General features: G+C 48.1%; 1 protein-coding gene across 2 annotated transcripts in view; it reads right to left on the bottom strand.

Annotated features, from left to right (window-relative positions):
- FBXO31 (F-box protein 31) overlaps positions 1-18969 on the bottom strand; it is a 44380-nt gene that overhangs the window by 24596 nt on the left and 815 nt on the right. The window contains exons 2-3 of one of the 2 annotated variants that reach the window (XM_023637458.2): positions 7492-7563; positions 3327-3413 (exon numbers count right to left, since the gene is read on the bottom strand). In XM_023637458.2, coding sequence (XP_023493226.1) covers positions 3327-3413; positions 7492-7563 — 159 coding nt within the window. The remainder of the gene's footprint in view (positions 1-3326; positions 3414-7491; positions 7564-18969) is intronic. The other variant, XM_023637459.2, reaches the window with a different exon arrangement.

Genomic DNA, 18969 nt, shown 5'->3' on the forward strand with positions numbered 1-18969 from the left:
GAAAAAGCAAGTGACAAAATTCAACATCCACACATGATAAAAACTCTCAACAAAGTGAGTATAGAGGGAACATACCTCAACATATTAAAGGCCGTACAGGCCAAGCCCACAGCTAATATCATACTCAATGGTATGATGAAAAAAAGCTGAAAGCTTTTCCACTGAGATCAGGAACAAGACAAGGATGCTCATTTTCGCCACATTTATTGAACATAGTACTAGAAGTCCTAGCTAGAGTAATTGGGCAAGAAAAAGAAATAAAAGGCATCCAAATTGGAAAAGAGGAGGCAAAACTGTCACTATTTGCAGATGACATGATACTATATACAGAAAACCCTAAAGACTTTACCAAAAAACTGTTAGAACTAATAAATGAATTCAGTAAAGTTGCAGGATACAAAATCAATATTCAAAACAAAATCAGGAAAAATATCCCATAGACACATAAGAATTCAGCCAGTTAATCAACAGAGGGTCTCTCAGATGCACTTCCCTTTGGCATCCCCACTGCCCTTTCTAGGAGCACCTTCCCATTGTTATACTTCCCAACTCTCTCCTTCCTTCCTCAGTAACCCACCCGCCCCCCGACCCCAGCAGATGTGTTTTTGACTCCACTTGGCAGACTGGACTTTGGAGGGGCCTTCCCATCAGACTATCCTGTACAGCTAAACGCCCTGTGTCATTTGTGCCAGAGGATTAGAGTGGCCTGTCCATTTCTTCACGGGTGGTGGGCAAAGTTGCACCAAATTCCTTCTATTTACTAGAGCAATCTGGAGCACTGCCAGAATTCTAGATTTGAATCTCAAAACCCAGAGCCCTATGGTTACATGAAGAGTGAAATTTTTTAAGTTCAAAATGTGCTTTGATTGTCACCATCAATTTGCACACACGGACATGTCAGATATGTCGTGAGGACAATACATCCCCCATGACACTCCCAACACCTTACAGACACAAATCAGCAAGAATATCAGGCAACAACACACGGTCAAGAGAAAAATAAACAATAATAGCAAATCTGAGGCCACAGAGCTCCTAACAGTTCGAATCCACAGCTACAGATGATGCTGGCTTCCCTCTCTCCGAGACAGTGTCTTGCACCTAAGATGTTCATCCACTCTGGTCCAAGAGAACAGCCCAGAGGACTTCTAGAGACCAGGGGACACGAGGTCTCAACAGCTCCAGGAACAGCGCAAGTAGATGATGGAGACAGAAACAGTGCCAGGTCCCCAGTTCCTCACAGCAGACTTCTCTGGAAGGTTTGGCCAACGTCAGAGAACAACTTCGGAGCTGCCCTCTGTTAGAACCCACGAGGAGCACTGGAATACTGAACACCTGGAAATACAGAGGTTCCAAATTGGGAGTGAAACCGGTTTTCTTTTTTCATGCATGTGAACTTTTTTCCCGATGTTCTGGGAGACCATGGAGCTAACAGACCGGTCACACTTTAAACACGTCCACAGAGAAGGGCAACCAGCCAGTGCTTACAGCTGGTTGTTTTCATTATATTTTCAGGATTTTCCAAGTTTTCTACAATAACTACTGTATTTTTATAACTGCACTCAAACCTTAGAGGGGACAGCAGTCTCCAATGACACCAAGTCTGTTATAAAGCTGTCAGTTACAAGCAACTGGGGGACATCACAGTACAGGCCTGAAAACGTCTAAAGTCTAGTCTAGAAAAAAAGTACATGGCTAAAAACTCTAAAGTCTAGCGCATGGCTAAAAAAGTTCTTGGAAACGTGTTGGAAAGTCTAGACTCGTGACTTGTCCTTATAAGCTACAGAAAGCTTCTGGCCACCCCTTAGAACACACTCCAACACAACTCAGGCACTTCTTGGTCCCGGTCACCACACCTCCCAGAGGCGGGTCAGAACTCCATTCTAGCTCTGCGATAAGTTCCAGACAGACTGTTGTTCGGGGAGAATCCTGCAACAGATGTGTGATGTAATGAATCTCTAAGTGCTTGTCCATTTGTATCTAAAAGCCCACGCCAGGTAGGTTCCCGTCAGCAGCACCATCACCATTGATCACTTGTTCTCAGCAATACTTGCTACATCAACGCTCCCTCCCGGGGGCTGGAGAAGGCACTTGGCTCACTGACTGCTAAGTAGGGAGGCTGGGTCAGACCATGACAAAATGTTCTAGAGAGGCTACTTCCAAGAGGGTTTGGAAAAGAACAGAATTAATGACTTCAAACTTGGCCCGTCTGACTCCCTTGTTGTCCAACCAAAGCCCCCCAGCCCCTCATGATTGCTCACACTCACTCCTGACAAGCCCCCCTCACTGCTGCTCTTCACTCAAGCAGCTCCCCTCTGGGCTGATTACACAAACAAGGTGGGTGTGTTAGTAGCCATGCACAGTACTCAGACACCACCCCAAAGCATGCTACCCAGGCCCAGGTCCCTCCACACTGACTCCAGGACAGTCCCCTAAGTCATTGGGGACCAGTGAGCACACTGTAGCTACGTGTCCAGAGTCCGAGGGGGGTTAGGAGAAATTCCATAAATGACTATTCCTTCTGCTCCGAGTAGGTTTGGCTAGAAATTGTGCACTTATAAGACTCAGAAGTGGGTCTGCCCCACACAGGCAATGCTGACACGTAGAGCACCCAGAGGGGCTGGGGTGACGAGCAGGAGGGTGTCCCTGTGCTGCGAGAAATTTCAAAAACACCTTTTAGTTCAAGAACCTATTTTTAATATCTTTAATATCAACCAAAATTTATTCTCTCCATCTCAGCTCACCCTAATAAAAAGCAGAGATAGCATTAATCACCTATGGAATATGGCTTAGGAAAATTTTCAGAGCTCAAGCAATGCCGAGCAGGAGACGAGTCAGGTTCTAAATAACAACTGTCTCTACATACTTTCGTCTAGTGTGGTTACATGTGCATGGAACTTTTTTAAGTTCACATATGCTGCTCAAGCGTGACTGACTAATGGAGCCTAGAAGGAAACGAGTACATTTCCTTTTGGAATAGAAAGGTTTTAAGGCTTCCACTCTGTCTCTCTTCTCGGCCTCAATAAACGATAAATGTTAAACTGTGCATCAACACAGGGATCTTGATTGGTACCACCCAACAACCCAAAGCTGCTGTTGAAACCCGGCCCATACGTGCAGCTGCCACGGGGCCGCCACTCAGGTGTGATCCTGGTTGCGGCCCAGCCGCAGAGAACACTCGGCAAGGTGAAGACACAGCCAAAGCCAAGGAGGTGAGCTCGCTCTAGGGACCAAAGCAGTCCTCGTGCCGTGAGTTGGAGGTCCCTCTCCATGCAGCCCTGGGCCGTGCTTGCCTGCTCAAGCAAAAGCTAGCGGGAGGTACGTACGGCAGGTGTACACATCTCTGTACTCCATGTGCTCGTAATCGGGCAGAATTTTCATGAACCGTCCCGACTTGACGCGCGGGTTTATACCTGAACAGACACAGCAGGGAAAGGGCTAAGGATGGTTCCGCCTTCACGGCTGTGTGAACAGTTTTCACGACTCAACCACCTCTCCCTCACGGATAGCATACAGTTCCCTTACACGCTCAACCCGCAGAACCTTGGGAGGCAAGCACTTGCCAAAGAGGACAGGCCTGGCTGGAAAGAAAATGTTGTGACGTATCTCCCTCTTAATCAATGGAGTCGCATCAGAAATGCATGATGGCAGCAAGCTCAGGACCCTCGCCATGCTCACTCTCCTCCCCTGACTGCCACGGATCAAGGGAGCTCATGGAGGAGGGAGAGCGGAGGTCGCAGCTCACGGGTATTTGGGGTGACCATGTGGGGACCCCTGTGCCCCAGCTAAGATATCCAGCTTGCTCGGTGCACACGCGGTCTTCGTTTGTCCTCGCTGCGTGTGTCTGTTTGTTTTAATTAAGGACGGTATCTGCCAGCCTCCTAACTCAGACGGCTTCGCTTCGGAATCAAGACTGGCTGGCTCTACCACCTAGGCCAGGAACTAAGGGTGATTTTCTTCTGCCAGCCATTCCAAAAGCTAAGTAATTTCTGCCTGGATAAGGCCTTCAAAGCAAATTCACAAAAACAGAGATCCTGCAATGGGAAAATGAAAACTGAAACTCACTTTGGCTGGGGCAGATTAAACACTTTGGGATACTAAATAATGGATAATATGAATTATTCTCTGGATTTTGCAACCATTTTCAAGGAGCCAAGAATGAGACGTCAAAAGTAATCCCCAGATGTCCTCCTTTGCTTGTCCACATGCCCTAGATAGACATGTGTTCTCGCCATGGCCCTTGTCCCCTCCCCCTCGGCCACCCCCAATTTACCCCTGGTCACACCATCTCCTGCTCCCCAGCAGTCACTACCCACCTGTGCCCAGATGTCCCCTCCATGGACAGCCACCCACAGGGCCTGGGCAACTCCCTGTGCCCACAACTGAGATGAGCTCTGTAGGGGCCTTAATTTCCCATGTGTGCTCTCCTCTGGGTGTCATGGGTCCCCTGACACCTAGCAGCATGAGCATCTGCCTCCCTCCAGGATGCTATTTTGAGTGTTTACCACTCTTAAAGAGAAATCTGTCTTCCTGGTGCTTTGAGATGATGTCATCAAATGGCCTAACAAACTCAAAAGGCAATTAGAAGATAAGAATTTGCCGTATTAGATACTCATAGAAACCAGCTGGCCATCTGAAAAAGCCAGGGAAGCTTTCTTTTCTGTGTATGTACGTGGGGATCATGGTAGCAAGACTTCGGCTCTGACTCTTACACCAATGCAGACAGCAAGGATAGTTCCTCCAATTCTATGCTGTGGCTGGATTTACGACACTGAGCCCTAGGTGAACAACAGAGGACCCAAGGGTGGAGCAAGGGCCGTGTGGGCACCCACGGAATAGAGGATGGGGAGAAGTGGAGAACTGCCAGGTTTCTGCCTCTGGAACTCTAGGCTTCGCTGAATTCAAAGTGGCACTGTTCTTGCCACGGAGATGAGAAGACAGAATGGAGACTGACTCCTACACCCACTTCCCCTGGAGAGACACATCTGCATGGGCGGTGGAACATGGAGCAAAGGCAAGAGAAGAAACCCAAGTCTGAACATGCACAGGGACGGAGAAGATGGGAGGCCTTGAGCAGATCAGCCTGCACTGGGGTCCAAAGCCCAGGAGGACAGGGCCGCAGGAGGCAACAGCCGGGTGGGGAATGGTGGCTAAGGGTGAGGATGCAGCCTGAGGCCCACAGGAGAGTGGGGAGAATGGGGGGTGCCAAGAGGTGGCAGAATCGGGGCTGGGACGTGGCAGAGCAGAGGTCCTGACAGCACCCTCTCCAAGGGCTGCCAGCAGCAGGTGCAAGGGGGGCAACAGCCTCAGAGGGCATGGCCGAGCCACCAAGAACTGTGCATGCTGAGGGTGGCCTGGGTCCCCAGAAGAAGGTCCATGAAGAACTCACAGCCTTTGGACAGGAGATCTCCCCAAGTATGAGCAAATTCTAACCCAGAAACACTAACCAATCCAACAATCCCAAATCGCCAGGGGATCGTAGTGTGAAGAGAAGTCACTGATGGGAGGAGGAAAGAGGAGACAATGAAAGCAGCGTGGATCCAGGGACTAAACACGGCCCCACGTCTCCCTGCAGAGCCGGCTCCTTGGCGGAAACTCCACTCTCTACTGGTGCAGGGAGCATGTGGCCACGGGAAGGAGGGGCAGCTCAGAGGGGACTCTGAGAGTAACAAATCCACTGAAAAGAGGGAATACAGAAAGTGACACCAACTAGCAAGCCTGAGACCCCAGAAGGAAGCTTCTAGCACTTCAGTGCACACTCGGCAGCCTGACCCACAGTGCAGCCCCACTGCTTACTTCTCAGTCCCAAACCACAGATGTTCCCATGGAGAAGCTCAGCCTCTCCGTTCCTGGGTGAGGTGTTTAGTAAGGGGCACCACCTGGTCTAAGTTTTCAATGGAGAACTGGGTAGAAAGTTTAAACGAATGTGAAAACCCAAATCTACCAAGATGGCTGTAAGATGGACACTTAATGTCCTTCTTAGAGAGGTCAACAGGTCAACTTTAGGCCAAACAGAACTGGGTCACCATTGTCTTTCTGACTCTGTTCTTCAATCCCCAGCCCTAGGTGCTAATGACACATGCCACACCACCACTGCGGAGTGAAGAAGTGGGCGCTGCCTGAGGGACGGTGCTGTCCACCTCTCCCGGGCGACATCAGTACTACCAGCAGCCTTCACAGCCTCATGCAGATAGGCAATAAGGAAAGACCAGCGGGGAATGTATGGGGCTGGGGGCACTCTGAGCACTCAGGGAGTGTCGCTGGCGATTCTCGAAAGCAAAGGAGCAGAGAACAAGAACCAGGGCAGGGGGTGGGCTGGGGGCTCAACAAGCCATAGGAAACTGAAGGGAAGACTGAGCAGACGGCTCGAGGCTGGTGGGGCCTGCAGGCGGAGCGCTGGCAGCGGGAGGAGCCAAGGGGAGCCGTCACGGCTTCATTTCCCAGTTACCATCGGCTGTCAGCCCAGATTCCAGAGAAAGGGACACCTACAGAAGTACACCAGAGCTGTTTCCAGCGCAGCCACCTTTCTCAGAGCTCAAGGTCCCTGATGCCTAATAAAAGACACCTTTGTCCCGTGATGGGCAGAAAAATAAGGGTAATGACACACCCAGAAAGGGAGAGAAGAAAGCCCGCCCCCTCATTTAGGGCTATTACTACCAGTGCTGTCTTTAAAATATCCATAATGACTTCAAGAGGATGTCTGAGAATTGAAGTGTGGAAATTAATAAAAGAAACCTGAACTAAACTGGAGTCAGGACGGCCTATAGGGGGAGCTCTCATGCCCCATCACACATCCTCAATGACACCAAACAGGAAGAGGTGGACCTTGCACCTTCCACAGGAAGCACAACTACTTTAACTACTGAGGGAAGATTTCACTCCACCCAGCAACAGCTCAGCCAATGAGAAATGCCGCAGCTCAGCCAATGAGAAACGTGATGGCCCAGCCAATGAGAAATGCCACAGCTCAGGCAATGAGAAACGTGACGGCCCAGCCAATGAGAAATGACCTGGCTCAGCCAATGAGAAATGCCACAGATCAGCCAATGAGAAACGCCATGGCCCAGCCATTGAGAAGCCATTGCCGCCCTGAACTGTTACAGTCCTCCAATGGTCTTTCATTTAGAACAGCCCCTCCCCACTCCTCCTTTTCTCTATAAAAGCAGCTCCCTCCTTTGTTCTCTAGATTTGCCTATCGTTTGCTATAGCATGCATATCCCAGTTACAATTCTTTTTTTTTTTTTAAAGATTTTATTTTTTCCTTTTTCTCCCCAAAGCCCCCCAGTACATAGTTGTATATTAGTTGTGGGTTACAATTCTTTTGGCTATTCCCAATAAACTCATTTTGAGATGAAGTAACAGGCAAATTTGCTTTTTAAGTTGACAGAACTGTGGACTGGGGGTCAAATTAATTGATTATCTATTGTTGGTACTCCCTCTGTGTCTGCTTTTGGAACAAAGTTAATGATGGATGATAAAAGATTAACTTACGCTTCGCATATACGTCTCGACAAGACACACCCGTGATCTCCAGCTTCCGCAAGTTTTCACAAACGCCATACTCTGTAACGAGAAACATTTGCTGGGAATTACAGTCAAGAAATCACAAAGCAATAGAAATAGACAGACGGAAGAGGGTGGTGCATGCCTGAGCCTTGGCCTTGTCTCCCAAGTGAGTCTGTCTTTCCTTGTGGAGATTACACAGGACTTCTCCACATCCAGTCAATACCCTCATTCACCAATGAAGCCATTATTCTATTTTTAGACAACGTCACTCTCAACGAAATAACAATCTGCATTGTCTGTTCTGATAACCTCTAAAAGCCTAATTGCACAAACCCAAAATTAGACAATCCCCAGCTTATGAATACCGTGTGGTACAAACCCAGTGGTCTGGAAACAATGCATGTTTCCATAGAAATGAGATTGTCATTGGTGTCAGGGTTCCAGAAAGACCCCTTTTACCCCCAGTGTCGCTCACCATGCTACTGATTCTATTAAATGAAGTCACAGGCCCTACAATCGAAGACCAAGGGAAGACAGTGGAAGGAGGAGCTGGACACTCTCTGGCCCTTTTGCATGGGGCTGCCCTAGACCAGCAGCCAGTGAAGGGGATCCTTGACACCCTCCCAACCTCTCCATCCTCCCAGCCTCCCCTGGCGGACAGCGCTCTCCCACTTCCTCCTGCCTACATACTCCTGCTCCACCATGGCCCCACCTTTCAAAATCACTCCCCCAGCACTTCCCAACCTAAACTTCAGTTCCTTTTTTGTTCATGTCTCATCAAGGCTTTGAAAGGAAAGCACCATAACTGAACTAATCCACACTAATACAGAACTGCCTGTTGGCCAAGAGCTAATAATGACAACACCTGCCTCGTACCAACCTTTGCATGTGCTGGGCACCATGCCGAGCTCCTGTGGGCACCAATGCATTCAACCCCACCAGCAGCCCATGAGAGAGCAGCTACTGCCATCTCCACTTAACCATGAGAAGACAGGCACAGAGGAGCACATGCTTGTGATGGGGACCCAGAACTGAAACCTGGATGGGAACACCTCGTAGAGGTGAGCACAGCCCCAGCCCATAGCATGTGCTCAGCAAGCGTTTGATGAGAAGGGCAGTGGGGGGCCCTAGGATCCCACGGTAAAGACCACCATGACTCTCACTCACTGTGCCATACTGGGTGCAGGCATTCAGCTGGGGCTTCCCAAGACTGCCTCCCGACATCCTGACAACCACCTCTAAGGCCAGTGCTACGCCCCCATCGCAGGGAGGGAAACGGAGGCTGGGTGAGGTTGGTAACTCAGCAGTCCCTCTGGAACGTGGATTGATGCAGTCTGGGCAGTACCTGCAAAGCACTGTCCACCTCATCACATCACTTTTGGTTGTGCCTATACCCTCCCTGAGGTCTGGTCTTTTCAACAGAATGGATGATATTAACCCAAACGCTTCTATAGCTGGGAGGATTTCAACAGTATAGCAAGCTCAGGATGCACACACGGTGAAGAAGCCACCTGGGGTGAGGCGGTTACTCCTCGGCAAACCTCTCTCTGATGGGGCTGGCCCAGGCCCCTGCTTTCCCCCCTCCACTGTTGACAACAGACGTGAAGGGAAAGACTCCTAAAGACCTCACACCATGGCCTTGCTCATTACCAGGCAAAAACACCTGTTTCCTCCTCCTGCCAAGAAGAATGTGGACTCCGTCCTAGAGAATTATGCAAGTTATAAGAACCTGTGAAGATAACACAGCATGTAACGTGAGTTACCAGCAATGTGAGGAACCACATTTTGTGAAAACGCTTGCAGACCCCACAGACCAGGTGAATACAGCCACACCCTCAAGGTGGGCCAAGCAAACGGGAAGAACTGGTCTACCCGGCTCCCATTGCAGAGCTCTGCTCTGCATTAAACTATCTTCACCATTTCCTGTCGGTCCTGTGATGCCCATGATGACCAAGTGGCTCCTCCTTTGAGTGACAGTCAGCTGTCACTACTGTCTGGCTCCTCATACACACTCTTTCCTTCCCTTGTACAAATGATGCACTTCGAAGTTGTGACCGAATAACAAGATTGGTGCTTCAGTTTGTTTTCTGTGTGGTTTTGCAAGGACAGCTCCTTTCCTGCACGCCAGCATGCTACCAGGGCATGTGGTAACAGATAAGGCTAAGCTGGCCTCGCAAACACAGCGGGGTGATTGCCAGGGGTCTTCTCCTTCAAAAACTGCGCCCTGTTGTAACATGTGTTAGGGCTGCAGGCAAGAGTCTGACTCTTGGTGTCAACAGTCAGATACAGGGCTGAGACCTGAGCACACAGCCGTTTGTGCTGTTGTTGCTGATGGCGCCAGAAGTCAAGCAAGGCCTTTGCAAGGCATCAATATTGTTCCTTAGGCATTTCTCTGTGCTCAGATTGCTGAAGGCTGGTGGCTAGGTTTATGATTTTTGTCTTTGAGTCCAATGCATACTCCAAGCAGATAAAATAATGCATTGCCTCTCACTAATCACTTGACGTCTGAATGATTCTAAGATTTTTAGCCAGGATGACCAGATCATCATAAATCTCTGTGTCAAGAAAGGGTATTGCTGACATCACACGCAGATGAACTCGACGGCCAGATACGGCATCCACAAAATGCCATTAACAATCAAAAGAAAAACAAGGCCATGCTGTAGTGCTAATGAATATAACAGTCCTTTCTGGGTTTTTCTTAATGTTCCCAAAAATCATAATAAATTCACCAAAGTAGAATAATGTCATTCTGACCCAACTGTTCCTGTAAGAAACATTCGGTAATTTCCACACGATGGAAAAGGCCTTTTTTTAAAATAGTGGCTAAGAGCAATGCCATATCCCTGCTTGTTCTCTAAATCTTGCCACAAGTCATCAGGGAAACTGCCCCTAAAATTCCTTTAAGGCCAGCGTACTTGCCAGCACCTCATATCCTTCCCTCCAGAAAAGCTAACAAGTGTTAACTCCATCCTTCGGCACACATCCTTTCCCAGAAGATGAAAAGTTCACACGCCAATCCATGCTGCCTAGAGCTGCTTTTTAAGTATGGGGTGTAGTGTTGCAGGCTGTCACCACAAACGTTTCCTTGAGGCCAGCCTGGTGGCGTAGTGGTTGGGTTCACACACTCAGCTTTGGTGGCCGGGGGTTCGCAGGTTCGGATCTCAGCTGCAGACCTAGCACTGCTTGTCAAGCCACGCTGTGGCGGCATCCCACATAAAATAGAGGAAGACTGGCACAGATGTTAGCTCAGGGCCAATCTCCCTCACACACACACAAAAGTTCCCTCGCTCGTCTATTATACAAGGTAGCTTATAGAATTCTTTTTGAAAGTGTCTGCTCCAAAGATGGTAACACAATAAAAAAAGTTGGGAAGGGGGAGAAAAATGGGTGAGCTGAACTTGAGGAAATTTATAATTTAAGTGGGCATACTATGGAAAACAGCATGGCAGTCTTTCAATAAACTAAACATAGAATCACCACATGATCCAGCTGTTATTCTATTTAAGGGTATATACCCAAAAGGAGTGAAAGCAGGGACTCAAACAGACACTTGTACATCTGTGGTCAAAGCAGCATTACTCACAATGGCCTGAAGGTGGAAGCAACCCAAGTGTCCACTGATGGATGGATAAAGCAAATGTGGTCTGTACACACGATGGAACATAATTCACCCTTAAAAAGGAAGGGAATGCCGACACCTGCTGCAGCGTGGAAGAACCCTGAGGACATTATGCGGAGTGAGATAAGCCAGTCACAAAAGGACAAACACTGTAGGATTCTATTTATATGAGGAACCGGGAGGAATCAGATTCAGAATGAGGACAGTGGGGGCCAAGGGCTGAGGAAGGGAAAGCGGAGAGTGAGTGAGTGAGTGTGTAATGGAGACAGACTTTCAGCTGGGGAAGAGCACTGGCGACGGATGGTGGTGACGGCTGCACAACAGTGTGAATGTGCCGAGTGCTGCAGGACTGTACGCTTAAACAAGGCTAAAACGGTAAATTCTATTTTATGTATATGTTTCCACAATAAAAAAATTAAACTGCCATTTCAAATATTCCAATCAGAAAATTTCCAAAAAGCTATTTAAGAAATGATTTGCCAGGAGGCAAAAACAGCTCAGCAACTTGGCCTGAGTCAAGTCAACACGGAAGCTGCATCCTCTTCTGACCTAACTGCCAGGGGCTGCCAGCCTCTCAGCACTCGTTTCCTGCCCACTGAGGTTGGTACCGTGTGATGGGGTTTACCAGCAACCCCTGTGCCCGCAGCACATCTCAGTGTGCATGAAATCCAGTCCTTCTCTGTGGCTGGGAATGTAGGCTTAGAAGAGTTTGCTTGCTCTCTCTTTTCTCCATTCTCTCCCTACAGAAGAACTCAACGGACACACGTCTGCTTCTTGAGGTTCCTTCCCTGGAAGAGAAGATGGAGATTAACGGAGATGGCACCCATGCCAGCCGGGACTGCGATCTGCACACATTGTGCTGGAACAGAAGGTGACAAAGAAAGTTCACGTCATTATTCTTTTTTTCTAAAGATTGGCCCTGAGCTAACATCTGTTGCCAATCTTCTTTTTTTTCCTTCTTCTTCTCCCCAAAGCCCCCCAGTACGTAGTTGCATATTCTAGTTGTGAGTGCCTCTGGTTGTGCTATGTGGGACGCCACCTCAGCGTGGCCTGACGAGCAGTGCCACGTCCACACCCAGGATCCAAACCGGTGAAACCCTGGGCTGCCGAAGCAGAGCGCGCGAACTTAACCACTCGGCCACGGGGCAGCCCCTTGCGTCATTCCTCTGTGCACTGCAATGGTACTGGGAGACTGTAGTGAGAGGGGACCTAGCCTCACTCTCCCAGTAAATGCCACTTGTGAGGGGACTCCGCCACCCTGGAAAGGCACAGCCCTAGGGCACTATCTGAAGCAAGTCAGTGGGCACACAAGGGAAGTCTGGAAAGGGAGGTTCTCTCCCAGTCCTGGAGGGCCTTGAATGCCAAAGGCAGGAGTCCACAGGCAACACAGAAGCACCAAAGAGACTGAAGTAGAAAAGCCACACGGACAGGGCTTCCAGAGTGGACTATTGACCTGAGGGTGGAGCCAGTGGAGACACACCTGGAAACGTCGGTGGGGGATCCAGCGAGAAGGCCACTGCACCGCCAGGTGAGGCAGAGGCGGGAGGCAAGGATGCTGTGACCGACTTGGCAGCTGGCAGGCAGGAGGGCGCCGGGGCGGAGGGTGGAGTGCGGCCTGGAGGAGCGCTGCCGGCTTGTCTCCTACCTGCTGTAAACTCACGACTACGGTTTTCTAAATAAAACAGAGACGCGGCACGGACTGGGAAAACTGCACTTTTGTTTGCACTAAATTCGGGGATAATTATAACCCTTAATAAAATACGGTTAAAACTTTTACTTCCATGGCTAAAAAAAAAGTCAACAGCAGGAGGGCAGGAGCTGGCGGGAGAGGGAGGCTCCGTGAGGCGGGAGGGAGGAGTGAGGCGACCAGCGCCCCCCTTCCTGACACGGCTGCTCTGAGCGAACAGCCAAGAACACCCCTCCAACAAGAGAGCGCTGGTTCCAAACCACTGTGCGCCCTCCAGCGTGCTGCTTCCCTTAGCTATTACTGTAACTGCACGAAATGCCTTTTCTTTTTTTTAATAATGTAGCAGATCTGGAAAAACACTCTGCAGCCAGCTCATCTTAGGACGGGAAGAATGTAAAAACCAAAAGCTGGACAGAACCCATAGGTGGCTCCTATTAAACACCTAGAATATTCGAGAAGCTAAACAAATAGTTCCCAAGGGCAGCTGAAAGTGCCTACATAATCAATGTGACTTATTCCCAACCGGTTCAGTCCCCGCAAAGATAAACAGTCTCAGTGCCAACGGGAACCTTGAGAAGCCTCACTCTTCCAGTTAGAGGACACTGACCCCTGTCTGGCTCCCACAACAGGCACCCACTGGCCAGGGGAGACCCAGTCCCGCTAAGGCCCACCTGTCATCTCCAGACACCGTTGTGCCTAAGTGCACACACACCCGCTCTGTCTCACCACCCACTGGTGAGGCCAGGAGATAAGCCCGTGAGTCTGACTCTGCAATCATCTCAGCCTGGGCCTTTTCTAACATTTCAGACACTTCCCTATTCCTCCACCAATACTCCCCCAGCAGCTCTGGCGAGTCTGGCTTTACTGTCATCTCTCTCTCGCCACTGGGTGGACAGTGATGGCATCACTGGCAAAGGATGCTGACTCACGAGTTCCGAACCCTGGCCATCTCCTGAAAGGGCCTTGGTTTTTGAGAGGACACTGGTTCCTCTCCAAAATCCTGAAGATGCCCTTGTACCTGCATGCCCTTTCCAGCCAGAAAGACAACCCAGGTCCTCAAAGGCATTCCGTAATCACTCTATAAACACAGTGAAACCGTCAAAATGCCAGTGCCTACGCCTCTGACAACCAGTCAGTTCTTTTTGGCAAGGCACCAGAGTCTGTCCAATTAAATGCGGCCAAGAGGAAATCTTTACTCAAGGCTTTCTGGGCACCAGATTCCCTTTCTAGCTTGCTTTTTTAAGGTTAAAAAAAGGAACTCTTAAAAATGCCCCCTCAGACGCACCACTGTCCTTTATTCTCTTTACTTGGCTGCCTGAAAAGACTAGTTTTCCCCATAAAGCAGCATAGGAGATTCAACTTGCAAAGACACAGAGCACTGCAGTCCTGCCACTCAGCGAAGCGGCAGCGAAGGATGAAGCTTTCCCCACAGTTGTGAGATCCCGCTGGATGTGCAGGGGGAGGACACGCTGCCTCTTCTCGCGGCCGAGACGCTTGTTCCTGTTACCCGTACGGTTTGTTTATCCAACTGCCAAGCCACCCACCCTGCCACCCCAATCAGCAGGTTCAACAAGCAACTGCTTAACAGGAATCATAAAAGATCCCTGAAGCCAACTTTAAAACCAGCAGCTGGCCCATTCACCTCTTCCCCAGATGGCCCTCCCAATTTCAGCCATATTTAATAAAGGCCACGTTTCTCATACTTCATATCAAATAGGACAGAAACAGCCTTTTCTTCTGCATGCAAAAACAAAATTAAATATTGGTTTTTAATTTCCCATTTCTGTCATAAAGATCATACATTATAGGAAAGGGATGTTTCTAATTATGATGGAATTTAAACCCACTTCAGACTGATAACTCATCGAAATATTATACAAATATAATGCCATGTGTCATTAAAACACTTACCATCAAGAGAAGAAGTGGGCAAATTATATATTATCAATTCAAAACCTGACCCAGGCAGGTACTGAGCTGAATATGAAATCCTCGTGTCTCAGTATTTCGAGTTTGGTGTGGAAGGGAAAAAACACACGTAGGAGTACTTCCCGTGTCCTAAATGTATCCTTTGTTATTATTTGAATATTTGGTTTGGAACTATGGTCTGAATTTTCTAAATTCATTAGCCTTAGGTAGATTTGATAAAGTCCTGCATAAATGAATAGGTTAAAATTGGCTAGCATTTCAAAATTCACCAGCTAAACGGTGAAGTGTTAACCAAGAAAAGCCTTGTCAGAGTCAAAGGCAAAATACCGTACTTGGCTTCTACCCTCGGTGCTCTGAGAAACGATGACTTATTTATAGCCCCACATGCGAGCAACTGCAGGAGGCCCGTAGCCAAAGGAATGATGCATCAAAAACAGCGTCTGCCCGCACCCTCCCCGCGCCTGCCCTGCAGCCTGGCTGGGTCTCGCCGGGTTTCCAGGAGGAGGGGAGATATCACCTATCTGTCATATGCCTGTCCCCAAAGCAGGAGCACAGATTTGGCTTCTCAGTAGCAACTTACTTTCTCCCGCCTGGAGAAACACCACTAGAAAATGTCTAATCCACCAGCTCCAACATGCGGGGGCTAGAAAGGCCAAAGTTCCATGAAAACAACTGACTTATTATTGCTAATTGATTATTGCCAGGACACTGGAAACGGTGAGCTGCTCATCAAACGTTATAAATAGCTACCTCATTTTAAGTTTCCAGCGTACCTCCTCCTGCCCCACAACCACCCTATCCTTTTAGCAAGAGCCCTCAAACGTGCAGGCCTCATCCTCGGCCTGAAAGTCAATCATGGCCCCAAAGTCTGGGAAGCAATAAAACACGGGTGTGCGGTACTTCTTTCCCATTCCCATTTTTCTGGCTTGTTTTCTGTTCTAGGAAATCCAATTATCAAAATACAGACAGCAAACACGTAAGCATTGAGTAGGAAAAAGGCAAATCCACTAATTAGTCTCACTCACCCTCCAAGACACTAAGAGATGGAGCCATCCTTACAGCCCTGAAAGGGCCGACCTGGAGCTTCCCTTCCAGGAAAGTTGATGAGCCAGGACGACCCACCTCCCCGGGCAGCCTGAGATGCCACCTCCTGCTCACCAAGGCCACAAGCACTTGGATTTTCACCCACCTGGACTTGTCTCTGGCCTTATTAACACCCAGCATAACCAAATGTCTAGTTCAGGAAAGATGAAGTTTTGGGGCTCAGAGAAATAAGATCAGACTTGTCTCAGACAAGATTATTCTTATGTATATTCCAATCACAATTAGACTAACTCCATGAGACACCCAGGAATGCCATGTGGAATCGCCAACCATCCAATTTTTCACCTAGATGAGCTGGAAATTAAAGGTACTGGAACGAACTAGTGAAACTGAAGACCCGGCTGCGACCATCTTCATAACCTTGGGATGACAATGATCACTTAAACCCAGTTAAAAATTCGTAACTTTGATAATGTTGTAACTGTCGCAAAAGTCACTACAAACGAAGTTAAAAAGCAAATGACTATAGACTATAAGAAAATGTTTTGTAACATAGTAAACAGAAATGTATCCATAGTAAATAAAACCCACAAATCAATAAGAAAAAAATAACAATAGGGGAAAAAAGGGCAAAGATTAAGGAGAAGCAAATACAAGAAATGCAAATTGCCAATGACTATTTTTCACATATGCATCCTCACTAGTTTTCAAGCATATGCAAACTAAAATGAGCTGCTGTTTCTCATCCAGACTGGCAGATTCCTAAAGACGGATCGTTGCAATTAGAGAGGATACAGGGGACGTTGGATTGAATGAGATAACCTACAGGACCTGGACCACAATGGCGGCGACACTGTGATGATGCATACTGAGCATTTGCATTTCACCTTCTGTGACCTGCCCATTCATGCCTGGTGACAGATGTGTCAACAGGTGAAATCACTGTGGAAATAACTGGATAGTATGTAGTAAAACTGCAGCGCTCACAGCCCAGGGCCCGGCAACACCACCTCTGCATAGAGTCCTTAGACAAATTGTCAAACTTATCTGTGTCCAAGGGAACATATATGAGCTTGTTCACTGTCACATTGCATATAATGAAAACAATACAAATAAGCAAAGGAACAAAGCGTGGCCTCAAGTTATGACCCACCACACAGCATTTAAAAAGACAGAACCAAACTTAACTATATTAACGTGGACAGAACTTAAAAACACAAGCTGACGGGAGAAACGCAGATGCACAATACTTACAGTATGATATGGGTCAAAAGGCTGAGCCACCACAAGACAGCGTTATGTATTGGGGATGAGCACAGGTGTGTGTACACACCAGGAAACAACCTGCAACAGTGGCTGCTCCTTGCAGAAGTGGTAAGCAGAAGGGACTCGAGTATTAGCTGAGATGTTTTCTTAAAAAAAAGGTAGAAAGAATCAAAAGCAAATATGACAAAAGACTCAATAGTTATTTACTGGGGGTGTCTAGGAATATGCCCATTTTATCATTTTTGTCTTTCATTTTTCCAATTTCTCAAAACAAAAATTCTCCTTGCATGTCAGGCCACCTGGGTGAACGAGCTGCCTTGACTCCACCATCACGCTGTCTGCTGTCCCAGGAAAGCCATACCGAGAACTGCGGCCACCAGAGGGAGGGATGAAGAGTCCCTCTCTGTCTGTCCCCCACATGCTTTCTACAGCTTCACCAGGACTTTTCATATTTCCATTAGCAATTCTAAGAATTAACTTCAGTTCATTTTATTCTGCGGCACACCTCTGAGTTCTCTGACCACACAGAAGCCTTCTGTTCCTAGAGTTGAGCTCCATACCTTACAGTTGCCCAGGGACAAACCCCCCAGAGACCACCACAAGGTTCTGGCCAACTAATGGAGAAACTCCTCAAAGTACAATGGAACATCTGTGACGAATCTGGGTCTCACAGGCGTACAAAATGCAAAACAAAGCAAATGAAGGTAGCGTTCACAGAGAAAGAGAAAGGGGAACTTTCTTTGCCTCTATTTTGAAATGTCAAAAGAAATTTACTTGCCACATATATGACAAAAGGTTAATATTGCTAATATTCAAAGAGTTCTTACAAATTTGTAAGACAAAAAGAGACTCCCTAAGAGAAAAGGAGACCGAAAAAATACAAATAGGGAATTCACAAGAGGTGAAATAAAAATGTCAAGAAGCATCACAACCAAAAGCTACCATTTAGGGGATGAGGGCTTCACATGCCTTATCTCATTTAACCCTCAGAGCGACCCCACGGGGGCAGCACTTCCCGCTAACGCTGGGGAAGGTGAAGCAGCATGTCCAGGACCCCACAGCAGACAGACAGAGCCTGGCCTGCTGACCCCAAATCCCGAGTCGTGACCATTGAGCTTTACAGCAGAGATAAGATGACTGGCTGACCCCTTGCTGGGGAGGACCTGGGGAAAGAGGCCTTCTCATGCAGCCTCCCTGGGGGTGTGAATCCCAATAGCTGGGCAATGGGTATCTAAGATGTCATCCATCCTACTGCCTACAACCCACTTTGGGAGGTGCACCCTAAGAAGATAATCTCAGAAGTTCTAAAAGGTACATGTAAGTCTCATAAATTCCTATAAAATGTACAAAGGCCATCTTGATAGGACTGTTTATGACAAGGAAAAATTGTAAACTTCAAGTCTATGAGTAAGGGACTAGTCTGTGGCATGTGTATGCAGTAGAACACTATGAAGCTTTTATACTAAACTGTCCCTACGAGAATATATATGGTATGATCCCATTTAAGTAAAAATGTGCACATGACTCTACACGCATATATGGAGAGAGAGGTTTTCCAAAATTGTAAGAGTGGCTTATCTTTCATTGCAGGGGTCCCTAATGATTTTTACCTTCTTCCTGTTGGTGTTCTGCATTGTTTGGATTTTTTCTTAGCTTTTTACCAAAATATGAGAGCTGAGTGAACATCAGAGATCTGTCAACCTTTAAACGCAGAGAACCTTGAACTCTGGATTAAGTAAACCTTTCCTCCCAGGATTTGTTACAAAACTACTCGCTACCCTCACTGCTGCCACCAGCACCCTGAGGGGGTCATCGATCCCCTCCAGCACTGCCTGGCTCGGCTCCACGCACCTCTCCCGAGACCCGGTCCCCGCCTCAGGGGACCCTCCAAACACTCGGGCTCCCTCTACTCCCC

Source organism: Equus caballus, chromosome 3, assembly GCF_041296265.1.
Source record: "Equus caballus isolate H_3958 breed thoroughbred chromosome 3, TB-T2T, whole genome shotgun sequence".
In the NCBI taxonomy this organism is placed as follows: domain Eukaryota; kingdom Metazoa; phylum Chordata; class Mammalia; order Perissodactyla; family Equidae; genus Equus; species Equus caballus.